Source organism: Zingiber officinale, chromosome 3A (genome assembly GCF_018446385.1).
Source record: "Zingiber officinale cultivar Zhangliang chromosome 3A, Zo_v1.1, whole genome shotgun sequence".
NCBI lineage: Eukaryota > Viridiplantae > Streptophyta > Magnoliopsida > Zingiberales > Zingiberaceae > Zingiber > Zingiber officinale.
In genome coordinates, this window is record NC_055990.1 from 1,615,127 (window position 1) to 1,627,998 (window position 12,872).

Genomic DNA, 12,872 nt, shown 5'->3' on the forward strand with positions numbered 1-12,872 from the left:
ATATATATATATAATGAATAAAATTGAACAGTAATAAAATTAATTTATTAATATTTACAAATATGATTTATAAATAAATTTTAATGATTTTAGATTTTAGGAGTCCGTAGGAAAATAGTTTTAGATAGAATGAACAATAGGTGCGGCCTATTTAAATGTGTCATTACGCGTTGCGCCTGGCATCCCCGATGATCTCATCTACCGTTTCCATCTGCATCCGCGGTTCTAGATCCATCGACGCCCTCAACCCGCTGCGCGCTCTCTCCAGCCGCCTCTCGCCCACTCGGGTCTCGATATCGGCCATGGCAAACTTGGAAGCGGTCCACAACGCCGGCACTTGGTACTCCGTTCCGGATCTGAGTCTGCGCGACCACCGATTCACTGTGCCCCTCGATTATTCCGCTTCTTCCGGCGCCAACATCGCCGTCTTCGCTCGCGAGGTCGTCGCCGGTAACGCTTCCTTGCTCCCTGGCTTCATCGGATCGATAGAATTTTTTCAGGATGCGCAGGGTTGTAAGAAATAAGTGTACTGGTCCGACGATCGGAACCGCTGAACGCTAGCCAGTTAGGGTTGTTGAATTAAAATTTGTCTCATGTGCAAGAGTTTGTTAGTTTCAGTCTGAGAAAAGTTGGTTGTATCAATTTATTTCCTAGTACGACTAGAGCCAGTTAGAATCTCCACTGTGATTTCATGCCCTCAAAACCTTGTCAGCACGCGAAGAGGATTGGCGACAAAAAGCTGGCTCTAAATCTGAGTAAAATAGTAGTTTGTTATACCTGGATACTTCTACGTGTGTACCAGGGGAGTGTGTGGTCGGCAGTCTCTCTTATGGACTGTAGGGTTGTATACAAATAAGACAATGTGAATTTTAATTGTCGTATCCATCTTCTTGTAGTTGGGAAAGAAGATCAGCAATTGTCATACTTATTGTACCTCCAAGGTGGACCTGGATTCGAAAGTCCTCGGCCAACTGAGGCTAGTGGGTGGCTAAAGCGAGCATGTGAAGAATATAGAGTTATTTTGCTTGATCAGGCATGATCTTGAATTCTAAAGAACTTTCTCTTCTTTGATTTCATTATTTCACTTTATATTATTCAGCTTATGCCTAATGTTGTCAGCGAGGAACAGGTTTATCAACTCCATTAACAGTATCATCTCTTTCACAATTCACAACTGCAGCAGAGATGGTTGAGTATCTGCAGCATTTCCGAGCAGATAATATAGTCAAAGATGCTGAGTTTATTCGCAAACATCTTGTTCCAGATTTTGGTACTTGGACAGTGCTAGGGCAAGTATAAATTCTCACACAGATTATTTAATTTAGTTTTACTTTTCTTTATTAAAAAAAGTATAAATTCTATTTTCATTTAGAATTGAATTGAAATGGACAAGATGGTTCATCACTAATTGTTTCCAAGAATAGCATATTCATCAACGGTTTGTCTTTCTCAATTAAGTTCTAGTCACAAACGCACGGTGGCATTGACATTGTGTGAAAGGGGAAAAGGAAATTAACACTACATGAAGAGACAAAAATGAACAAAACTTCAACATATTAGTACTACTTAGTCTTCATTGACTCCAACCTTACCACCTTTGAATTTCAATGTATTAAACTTGTTATTATTATTAATTATCAAGTGTGGAAGCCCATAGGATACAACCGATTTCATGTTCTTGATCCTGTGTTCTATTAAATATAAAAATAATGATAGGAGATATGTTCTGAATCAAAATAAACTATTTTTAAAATTATAATTTGTCCCTTTAAAGTTTGATCAAATTTATGTTTATGCCCCTTGATTTGTAAATGTACCCATTAGGCTATTGTACAACATATCTACCTTATGAGTGTTAAGATTATCATGCATCTCACATGGGTATTGATGGTTAGATAAAGAGCCTATTTCCAGTTAGGGTAAAAGTTCATAGGGAAGTATGTGGCAAGATTTCCATAGGAAGGAAAATTTAAATTTCTAAAATCAATTTAAGACAAACATTAAAATAAATCAATAATAAATAGATGTGAATATAATATTTTTTGGATGGACTTATCAGACATTTTATAGAATAATGATTTTCTATCAAAATCAGGCAGAAACATCTGTGGTTGGAAATTGAGGAGAGTCTTTTGTAGCTCTTTTCTTCCCTCTCTCCGTTTTCATTCAAGGAAACATAAGAATAGAGCAGCTGGAGAATTCTTTATTCAACTATATTTCCTTTCTTTGGTGCTTCTGCTATTGGATATACACTCTAAATATTTAAGGTAATATCAAACAATAGATCGAATTACTAAAATCAGCTGATAATTATGAAGAACAAGATGTTCCCCCTCAAGAATTACATGGCCTTGTTGATCAGGGACATAATTAATGGGTGATGAGTAAGGTATCTTGAACCTATTGAATTTTTCCAACATAGTTAATAACCTTGTTTTGTTTGAAAAAATATATATTCTCTTTAAATTTGCCCTTTCAGTTTATTGATCTGATTCTATCTTTTTATTTTATGAGTATCATAGTTATATAAAAAAATTACTAGAAGATATGTAAATATTAAATAATAGACTTTCAATCATAAATAAATACAGTAAAAATTCACAAGTTGGTTTTTGTTACAAGTTCTCATCCATAGATAAGATTTTTTAAAAATTTTTACATATCTTATCAAGCTTAATTAAAAAAATTACATATTATGATTGTTTGGGCTTTATGATGTCCAGGTTGTATTTTTGAAATTTGAATGAATCACAATTTGCAATTTCAGAAGATACAATAAGAAAATTACGCTCTTAATTTCATACTACACTTATTCCTATGCATGTTAATGTTATGTTTGTCTCTTCTCAATTCCTATGCATCTATTCTTTTACTGGTGTAGAGCTATGGAGGCTTTTGTGCGGTTACCTACTTGAGTTTTGCCCCAGAAGGCCTCAAGTCTGTTCTTCTAACTGGTGGACTTCCACCAGTTGGTAAGGGTTGCACTGCAGATGTTGTTTACAAAGCATGCTTTGAGCAAGTTGTGCATCAAAATGAGAAGTACTATAAGAGGTTTCCTCAGGATGCTAAAGTTGTTTGTGATCTTGTAAATTATTTGGCCAAAGCTGAAGGTGGAGGGGTTAGTTACTTCATTACTCTTTTTTGATAATCTAGTAATGCTTTAGAGTTTAGCCTGAATGATAGTTCACAACCTTATCTGTCTGAATAGGTGCCTCTGCCTTCTGGTGGAATTTTAACTCCAAAGGGGTTGCAAACTATTGGACTTGCCGGTTTAGGCTCTGGTGGTGGTTTTGAACGTCTACATTACATGTAAGGGATCAATCCCATTATTAAAATCTTTCATCATAGCTTTTAAAGTTTGCCTTAACATCACTGCAGGTTTGAGAGAGTCTGGGATCCTGAACTTGTTCCAGGCACAGGGAAGCGAATAAGTTATTACTTTTTGAAGGCTGTAAATATCATTCCTTGACCTGTCCAAATATTTTTGTTGAATTTGCAAAGTCTATTTTATATCAGTCTTGGTGTAATTATTCTCTCGATGCAATGATTGCTTGTGAAAGCTATAGGGAAGAAGATTCTAAGAATCATTTATCATGGTGTATGGATCATCTCGTCTTATAACTGTTCATGTTTGTGCTTTAATCAATTTCGAATTTAGGGATTCTATAGGGACTTGAGTTTGATACATCTAATGTTATAACTTTCCTCTCTTTTTGCAGTTTGAGAGCTGGATAGAATTTGATACAAATCCACTCTATGCTCTTTTGCATGAATCTATATACTGTCAGGTAAACCAAGTACACTCTCTAACTAACTTCTTTGTCAAGCTTATGGGAATTAATAAATTAATGCATATTATTTGATTTACTCCATTTTTCTTCAGGGTGCCCCATCAAAATGGTCTGCTCAAAAAATAAGGAGTGAACATGAAAACATATTTGATCCAATTGGAGCTGCTAAAGAATGTCGCCCTGTATATTTTACTGGAGAGGCAAGTGCTAGCCATAAAATTGCTAGAAATATTTTGTTCTGGTTAAGATGCATTTTGATTGACATAATTGAGGCCATGCGGACAAAGAAAATATATTCCTTCAATTTAGGTTGCAACTTGCAAGAAGGTAATCAGGACATCTCCCTCTGATTTTTCCAAAACTACCCCTGTGCTTGTGCATGGGTATTGGAACATAACATTTATCATCTCTTCCATCCAATTTGCCAGACTTTTGTTTCTACCATAGTCATCAGTGTAAGAGTATTCAATCCAAGAGTTAAGGTACTTAAAACTATCTGTTGCAGGGTTTGAATCTTCACACACAATTTCTCGGGGAACAAGATACATATTTGTGATCTTTGGAAATTAAGAGAATTTTCTAGCTCAAAAACTGAAGTAATATGAAAAATATTGACAATACTTAGTGCCTGATTAAAAGAGATTAATAATTGCATGCATGACTGTTTGTTGTTTCCTTGCCTTTGTAAATACTACCTTTTTGACAACCTTTTGAGGTTAGATCCTTCAACACCAGAGAACAAACTTCTCATGTTTGCTAAGTTAACTAGCATTGTCACCTCTATCTATGCATTCACAAGTAATAAGTAAAGAATTAACTAAAATATTATATCGCTAGTGTTGAAGATCTCTTTTGCTTTTCTTGTAGATGATCTTTCCGTGGATATTTGATGAGATCCATGCCTTGAAAAGTCTCAAAGAAGCTGCTCATTTGTTGGCTGAGAAGAAAGATTGGCGTCCATTATACGACATTGACAGGCTAAACAACAATAAGGTATGATTTTCTGTTATAACTGATTTCTTCTGTGTAATATTAGTAGATAGGTCTGCATTGGTTCTTGAAGATTGTTTGGTATCGTTTTTTGCCATTTTGTTACGTGCAACAATCATTTGATTCAGATATTATTATATTGCTATCAAAATCATTGTTGGTAGAATTTAGGCGAGTACCAGGTTTATTAGGAATAAGCTAAACAATCGCATTCATTGGTTCACATAAATCAACAAAAAAAAAATGATAATCCCAGTTAGCCTCATTGACTATCCCTGGGTGATCGGCCCGATCCCTCGGAAATTTTCCACCGGCCACAAGGATAAATCGGAAAGCACACGCAGCGGCCAGCCCAGAAACTCAGCATCTTTTGATTACGCTCTCCATTTGAAGGAAAAATTTCTGCAAATACGTCGTGGCTAAGGTTTGAATTACGGATATCTGGAGGACAACCTAGATGTCCTACCACGGTACTATTGTCCTGAGGACACATAAATCAACCAAAGCACCTGCACAGTGTGAGAGAGAGAGAGAGAGAGAGAGAGAGAGGGGGATATAGAGATTTGACAAATGAAGCAAATGAGGCAAATATCGCATTCGCGTGAAGTCAGACTCATTGACTTTTTTTTGTTTCTTGATCCTAGTTATACTCCCATTATATTCTCATGCAGGTTCCTGTTGCTGCTGCTGTTTATTATGAAGACATGTATGTCAACTTCAAACTTGCAATGGAAACAGCTGCTGAAATTGCTGGGATCAGGCTTTGGGTAACAAATGAATACATGCATTCTGGACTCCGTGACAGTGGGCATCAAGTTTTCGATCAATTGATGGGTATGCTACAAGGAAAGAAACCTTGTTTCTGATTTTTTTTTTTAAATATATTTGCGAGAGCAATTAAGTTGAATCGTTTTTGCTGATTGCTTCCATATTACTAGAAGTATACCACCTTGTTATGGTAGCAAATGCTTTATTAGTATGTACTGATTCTGATTCATGTTGGCTTATATGGATAAAACGACATCTCTAGTTATGTTTTGTCCAAAATTTGGAGTTAATCAAGTCTGGCAAAAGGAAATAGCCATGGCTTGTGAACACGGAAGGTAAAACAACAATTGAAAGCGAACATCGAAGAGCAAGTTCTTTTGTTTTTCCTAATCTAGGCGTGGCAAAGTGGCTGGGCTGCCTGCAACATGACTAAGCACGACATAACATGGGATGTGCTCGGCATGGTTTGCCAAAAGCTTGGTTGTGTTTACTAAGGGCGTAAATGAGCCAAATCTTTCGTGAGCTATTTGCGAGTGGTTCCGTCAAAACTCGACTTGATTTTGAAGGTGATTGAGCTGACTTTGAGCTGAATTAATTAAAAATTGAGTCGAATTTGAATCTAATTATTACTGTCTTAGTGGCTCGTTAGTTTTGACTCGATTTTGAAGGTGATTGAGCTGACTTTGAGCTGAATTAATTAAAAATTGAGTCGAATTTGAATCTAATTATTACTGTCTTAGTGGCTCGTCGAACAAAACAAGTCAGTAATAATATATATTTTATAATATATAATATATTTATTTATTTATTTATTAAAAAATAATAAAATTTGAACCTGAGCCCATAATTAAATATGGAGCTCGATCTCAACTCTACAGGCTCGAGACTGGAGCGAGCTTGAGCTTGAGTTAGTCCGTATAAATCGAGCTGAGCTCGAGTCTAGGTTGACTCAAACTCAGCTTAGCTCCTTTGCAGCCCTAATGTTCATCAACCATGGGGCGGGCGGGCTCTAGTTTCCTGTTCTCAAGTTGTGCTCAACATGACCTATGTGTCGAGCATGACATGGCAGCTTAGTACGACCCTATGTCATTCCTGCATGACATGGCTGCTTAGTACGACCCTATTTCAAATAGGTTTGCGTGCTATTTAAAAAAAGGTTCTCGTCAAGAATCTTGAGAAAGAATTGAGTTTATTGTACATGATCGTATTCTTCTGCTTTACAGGAGATAAGTTTTTGAGATTCAAAAATCTCCTTTTCAGCATGCTATTTTAAACCTAGATTTTTTTAAATAGTAAATCTTGGTCAAGTTACGTCTAAAATATTATTATTATTTTGTTTGAAAGACAATTTTTTTTTTAAAAAAAAATATACTCTCAATCCCATTTCTTATTAACTTATTTGAAAGATTTTCATTTTAAGAGTATCCACACCATACCTTCTAGATTTTTTTTTATTCTCTTATAAATAAATTTTCTATTATATGCAATCTGATTTTGCACTCTTACCATGTATAACATTGGTGATTTATTTAAAAATTACATAAATAATAATTTAGATAAAATTGAATGCTCTTATCGCGTGTAACATTAGTGATTTATATAAAAATTACAGATATAATAACTGATATCAAACTTAACCAAATTTAGTCAAATAAGACCGTTTTTTCATCAAAATAATGATTGGAAAACAATGATTGGGAAATGGAGTCGTAAACGCAAGAAATTTAATCAAATACGACCGTTCTTGCATCAAAACAACTGGAGGAGACATAATCGTCGACTAAATTGAGAATTAGTTCTAAAAGCACAATAACTAGTCCAATGATCCAGCAAAATTCAGAAAGCTTATCAACGATTCTATCAAAAATATTTCATCGTCTAAACATCGATCCATCACCATCAAAATTTCCTTGCCACCCTATAACACGACAAATTTGACAAAGTAGGCTTTCACCCTAATTAAGGTTGGCATTCATCGTCTTATCACGAAAGTTTCATGCCTAATCCAACATCAAGTGTGTAACATACATTGAATTACAACTCCCTTCAAAAAACTGTGTTTTACATCGTGTCAAATATTAGCAACATCACAAGCTCTACCAATGGAATCAACGAGGTGGGAGGTTAAGGCTTCAAAGTGCTTTTCATAGAACCAAGGCAAGGAAAGCATCAATGACTGTTCTTTTTTTTTTTCCTAATCTTAAGATTAAACATGTTCTTAAACTATAAACCATTTTGTTAGTCCATTTAAACGTGTTATAAACAACTGAGAATCGTGAGCACAAATGTGCCATTCAGTCTCCAGCTTGTTGCCTGAAGAGACCACAGTTGAAAACTGTCAGTGAAGTTTTTTATACACCACTCAAGGTAGATAGCTACTGTATGAAGTCATTGTACCCCTCTTCACTTAAAATCAGTCATCCATTCACTGTCTTGACAACTTATCATGTTGGCAATTGATGGTTGTTTCTCGTTGGTAGAAACACTAGCTGAGAAAGGTGGAATTGGAGCTTGGGATGTCTGAGTAACCGTGTGATGATTAAGGGCAGCTTGGAAGGCATTGCCAGTTAGACTTCCTCTCATGCGCCCAGTTGGCTGCCAGTTCTGCTCAATTGGAAGGTCGGGCAAATGATCAAATACTGAAGGTAGCGGCCTACCTATATCAAGTGAGGGTAAAAATGCTTCTCTGGTTGATGGAATTCTTGCTGTGAGGGAATGTGCATGTGCAACACGTTGAGCAGACAAAGGTATATTACAACTACTTTGCCCTAGTGTTGAGTGTGCTGGATTGGTTGACGGTTGCTGAACCCAACTTGAAAGTGATGCACTAGATGGATTTGTGACACTATGCCTTCTTTGAGATTGATTGTTTCCTCTATAAGCGCCCATCCCTCTCAGATGGATTGGAGGTGCCTGAGTGCTGATATGGTTTGCTGCAGCAAGGTTTGCAACCTGTTGTACTGCAGTGTTACTCTGGTGGTGGTGACCCTGAATTTGGGCAGGCAAAAAAAAAAATTAATATCTACTACTAAAAATAATCCAAGATTAGTATAGTTAGCATATTCCAAGGAGTTGGCAGTTGCAAGTTGTTTATGTTTATTCCTCAGCTAATGAAGCAAAAAAGCAAGCAAACTATGAGTCCGTGCAAATGTCATATAATAAATTTTCACCTATTTAATGAATCTCCACGTGTCTGATTTGTTACTCGTACAAAAATGAGATGCTACCTTGGTCGCAAACATAAAGAATCAGCTAAAGGGAATTTACACCCTATTGCAGCCACATTTACTGGTCCAACTAAGAAAGATGTACAACTAAAAGAATATAAATAGTTTTCAGGGATAAGCTGTTGAAGCAAGATTACAAAAACTAGAATGTAGGATAGCCTCTCGAGCAAAATTAAGAGTGCTAAAAACTTAGACTCCTAACGTGGGAGAGATTGGATTAGGACATGGAGACAATCTTAGATGCCATGTACTATAAGTTATATTGGGTATCAAGGTTTGGTATACTAACAGTATTTAAGTCCATTAGGGCCAGACATTTGAATCCTTGAATTAGGACCATCATGATTCATTCATAGAACATAATCTATGTTTGACGCTAGCTGGCAATCTAACACAACCCTCAATCTTTTTCATCTAGGCTTAGGACCAGCATTGGCGGTTTTAGGACCATCATCATCCTTGAGAAAAAATTAATCCTCCTTTTATAATTTAACATAGCCACTTAAGCAAAATTACCAGAGCCGTGGAACGCATTGCTGTTGAAGCTGCATAGTTAGCCCTCGCGAGTTCATTGAATTGCACATTACCAATAACTGAACTGAACCTACTGGGAGTAGCTGTTAAAGAAGAAAGTGAATGATGACATAGAAAAGCAATATTGCTGGAATTATAGAATCACAAAAAAAACCTGTCTGTAGCCTTGGAAGTGAAACAGAACTTGGGGTTTGTGAAGGAAGTGCATGCGTTATTGTTGGGATTCTAGGAATATTAGGTATTGGAGATCTCCCAGCTTCATTGGTACTAATTGAACTTCTCGCATGCAATGACTGCAATGGCATACTTTCAGAAAGATTTGACAATCGTGGTTCATAATTAAAGTTCACTGAAGCATGTGAAACTCCAAAATCTGTGGTGCCCTGATTTTCTGCTGGAGGAATAGCATCAGCATGAGCAGGATTCAGCAGAACACTAGGCACAAGTGACTCCAATGTTCCCAGTGCATTATCTGATATTGCCAAAGACATAGGACAAATACTGCTTGCAGTGTGGCAAGTAACTGATTGGTGCAAAGAAGTATTTGCAGATGAGGAATTATACAAAGGATCAAGATTATCGTTACTTTCCCTGAATGGTTTCCTATCTTCTAATTCAGAGTTACCATTTTCACCTCTGTCTAGACTCTTTGTTCTATCAGGTAGGTAATTTTCTTCCATAACTAGATTCACAACATCAGTTGAAGCCACTGTGCCATTCTCCATGCTTGTTTCCTCCTTTCCAGACTTTCCTCCGTGCAATTGGTTGACACCTCGGTATTCAAAAGATGTCTTCCATGATCCATTGGAGAAAATAACAATATCTGTTTCATCCTCTCCTACCTCTTGTAGTACCTGGCAATATATAAAAGAATATGAGTTGTTTGGTAATGTATACCATAATTACTGTTGAAAAAATTACATGCCTTAACTATCTTTTGGTCAATGCGCAACTCGATACAACTAGTAGATGTGTTACAACATGGGCAACGCCACGAGGGCTTCCGGGAGTTCAATTCCATGAAATTGTCATAATCAAAACACTGCACAAACATACTTGAGTCAGAAATATTTCGAATGATTTTCATGATTAACTAAACAAGAAGAAACAGACCTGATGATGATTACAGAGACGTCCTTTAACGGGAGTTTTTATGCGCTTGAAACTGTAAGAGGCATAACAGAATAACATTTACAATTGTAGCGTGTAAAATATCTATGAATATAATAAACTTACAACAGTTGTAACAGTGGCATTACAACTATATCCGGGAACAAATGAAAATGATAATAAATATGAAATACAGGTTGGCTTTATGATATTAACATAAGACTATGACCCAATTAGACTTGTCTAAATGAATCATATCAGAACTTAAAAATAATTCAATGATTCCAGTCTCTCCCAATAGCAATAATTGGATCCAACAGGACAATGCTAATGTAGAAAAACTACATTGATGTTTATTGTTGTTAATTGTCTCTATAAATGCCTGCCACAAACAACCTGGAACCAAACCACCAACCATACTGACATGTGCCATGTATTGCATTAGTGCACATTGACTTCCCATGTTAGCATTGCATTTTTGGACTGCCACACGTAAAAGGTTAGCCAACATGTACATGGCGATTCCAGCATAAATAAATGGAGTCTTACTACAACTCAAGACACCAATTTTATGATGGAAGGGAGATTAAATAAGGAAATGGATTCAGTATTTCAGATTCCTGTTTAATAAGTAATAGACAGTTTTTAGGAAAAACTTTCTGCGATACTTGAAAGCAAGTCTTGTTATATTGATAGGCTATGCGAGGATAGGTATTCAAATCCTTCAGTTAGGATTAGTAGGTAGTCGTACAGTCTAGATTAGGGATGTCAAATAAAGAAATAGCCCACCTTCAACTAAATTCTGATGTGGAACTGTCTACATTTTGAATTTCATATAATTGATATATATATATATATATATATATATTATAACCAGCACAAATATTCAGGACAAGTCTGAGATGACACTAAGGTGTAACCAACAATGAATCCAAGTGGCTGCACACAAAGGCCAATCAGATTTAGCAAAAGAAAGATTGAGATTCAAAGCGCACATAGCACATGCAGGATAGTATGAGAGACAAATTAATGAAAATAAAAACAGCACTAAAATAGAAGGTGATTCATCAAAAACTTCCTTGGATCAACATAGATAAGAGAATGAATTTCTTAACAAATTATCTATTTACTGAACAATAATACCAGAGCCTACAAGCAATTTGTAAGGGACCTAATTGTAACTACCATGAGTATTAAAAGTTGCATCTACACCAATCAAGTGTAATGGGTAAGTCTCTCTTATGGTCATAAGAAATGTAGTACTTTTACCTTAATTAAAGATGGTTAGCACAATACTTAATTAATCCATGCAAAACAAGCTTCTATTAAACATTCATTAGAAAAAAAATAAATAAATAACAAGGGAAGGAAATAAACAATCATGAAAGCAATGCAAGTAACCAAGAAGCTTGCAACTCACCTTATAGGGCAATTTAGTGAGATTCTTGATGGCCCCTCAATTATGTCAGAATCTAAAGTCAATTTCAAACAGAAATCTTAATACTCATTGCAATTTGTCCAAATCAACAAAAAAAAGCAATAATTTTAGCATAACCTAGGCATAAATGTTAATTAGGAAGAAAACAAGTTGCTATACTAATAGCTCCACACAGTTTATGCACAATGACTATGAAGACAAAATTAACCAGGGAGGAAAAAAAATTACAAACTAAAATGTCTGTTCTCTGCATAGATCAGCATCATCGACTATATTTTTAGGCCAAAATTAATCTGAGTCCACAAAGACCAAGGTTTCAAAAAATTAAGCAGGCAGGGCACAGTTGATCCACTGCATACATATGAAATACATAGGACATATTTCAATGCATATATGGTTGATATTAAAATAATTTTTAAAATCCACTAACAATCTAAAGTACCTATAACTCGCAGAACAATTGCTTATGTTAAAAGTTACTAACTAAGCTTAGGATTTCAAGGATTTTTTTTTTGTAATATTCTCAAAATATTTTAGTTAGTTAATCATGAATTAGTTTAATTATTTGTATGTTGTGCCAACTGAATATTTTTTTTTGGGGTTGGGTGAGGTTAGTTGTGGGCATGTAAACATACTCAAGTCATTGCGTGGATGAGCGTAGGACAAGAGGATACAGTTTGTATTTTTTACAAACTTGAGGCTTGGAAATCAAAAGCTTGGGAAGGATTTTTGGTTATTTTATATTTTAGAGGAAGTTTATAAACATTCCATTAATTAATCATGAGGAAAAGGAAGAAATAGTAAACTTTTTGGAAATGATTTCAACAAATAAACCATTCAACTTTGGCTGGAATGGTGTCTATGACAATCAAATAGGAAAGTAACAAGGTTAATTGAAGAAAAAAAAATCATATATCACAATCATGAGCATTTGTTGGTCCTTCTATGGGTCCCTACTTCACAGAAAGCAGTAACAACTAAAATATTACTATGCACGCACTTCCCTCATGGTTT

General features: G+C 35.6%; 2 protein-coding genes across 4 annotated transcripts in view; one reads left to right on the forward strand and one right to left on the reverse strand.

Annotated features, from left to right (window-relative positions):
• The first annotated feature begins 162 nt into the window (after positions 1-162).
• On the forward strand, positions 163-5,814 carry LOC122050961 (proline iminopeptidase-like). The gene is made up of 10 exons (XM_042611838.1): positions 163-450; positions 897-1,033; positions 1,120-1,293; positions 2,882-3,118; positions 3,209-3,309; positions 3,379-3,451; positions 3,720-3,788; positions 3,884-3,991; positions 4,659-4,784; positions 5,453-5,814. Exons 1-10 carry the CDS (start codon positions 189-191, stop codon positions 5,645-5,647), a joined length of 1,482 nt encoding a protein of 493 aa, XP_042467772.1. The 5' UTR covers positions 163-188; the 3' UTR covers positions 5,648-5,814.
• Positions 5,815-7,449: 1,635 nt separating this feature from the next.
• LOC122050962 (E4 SUMO-protein ligase PIAL2-like) overlaps positions 7,450-12,872 on the reverse strand; it is a 45,542-nt gene continuing 40,119 nt past the window's right edge. For 2 of the 3 annotated variants that reach the window (XM_042611840.1, XM_042611839.1), the window contains exons 12-17: positions 11,841-11,892; positions 10,424-10,475; positions 10,236-10,352; positions 9,465-10,164; positions 9,293-9,393; positions 7,450-8,537 (exon numbers count right to left, since the gene is read on the reverse strand). In XM_042611840.1, the coding sequence (XP_042467774.1) occupies positions 7,953-8,537; positions 9,293-9,393; positions 9,465-10,164; positions 10,236-10,352; positions 10,424-10,475; positions 11,841-11,892 (1,607 nt within the window). In that variant the 3' untranslated portion in view covers positions 7,450-7,952. The remainder of the gene's footprint in view (positions 8,538-9,292; positions 9,394-9,464; positions 10,165-10,235; positions 10,353-10,423; positions 10,476-11,840; positions 11,893-12,872) is intronic. The other variant, XM_042611841.1, reaches the window with a different exon arrangement.

Coding starts and splice junctions, on each gene's coding strand:
- LOC122050961 (XM_042611838.1), top strand. CDS start 189: ATGATCTCATCTACCGTTTCCATCTGCATCCGCGGTTCTAGATCCATC. Junction 3,310..3,378: donor TTTGAACGTCTACATTACAT/GTAAGGGATCAA, acceptor ACATCACTGCAG/GTTTGAGAGAGTCTGGGATC. Junction 3,789..3,883: donor ATGAATCTATATACTGTCAG/GTAAACCAAGTA, acceptor ATTTTTCTTCAG/GGTGCCCCATCAAAATGGTC.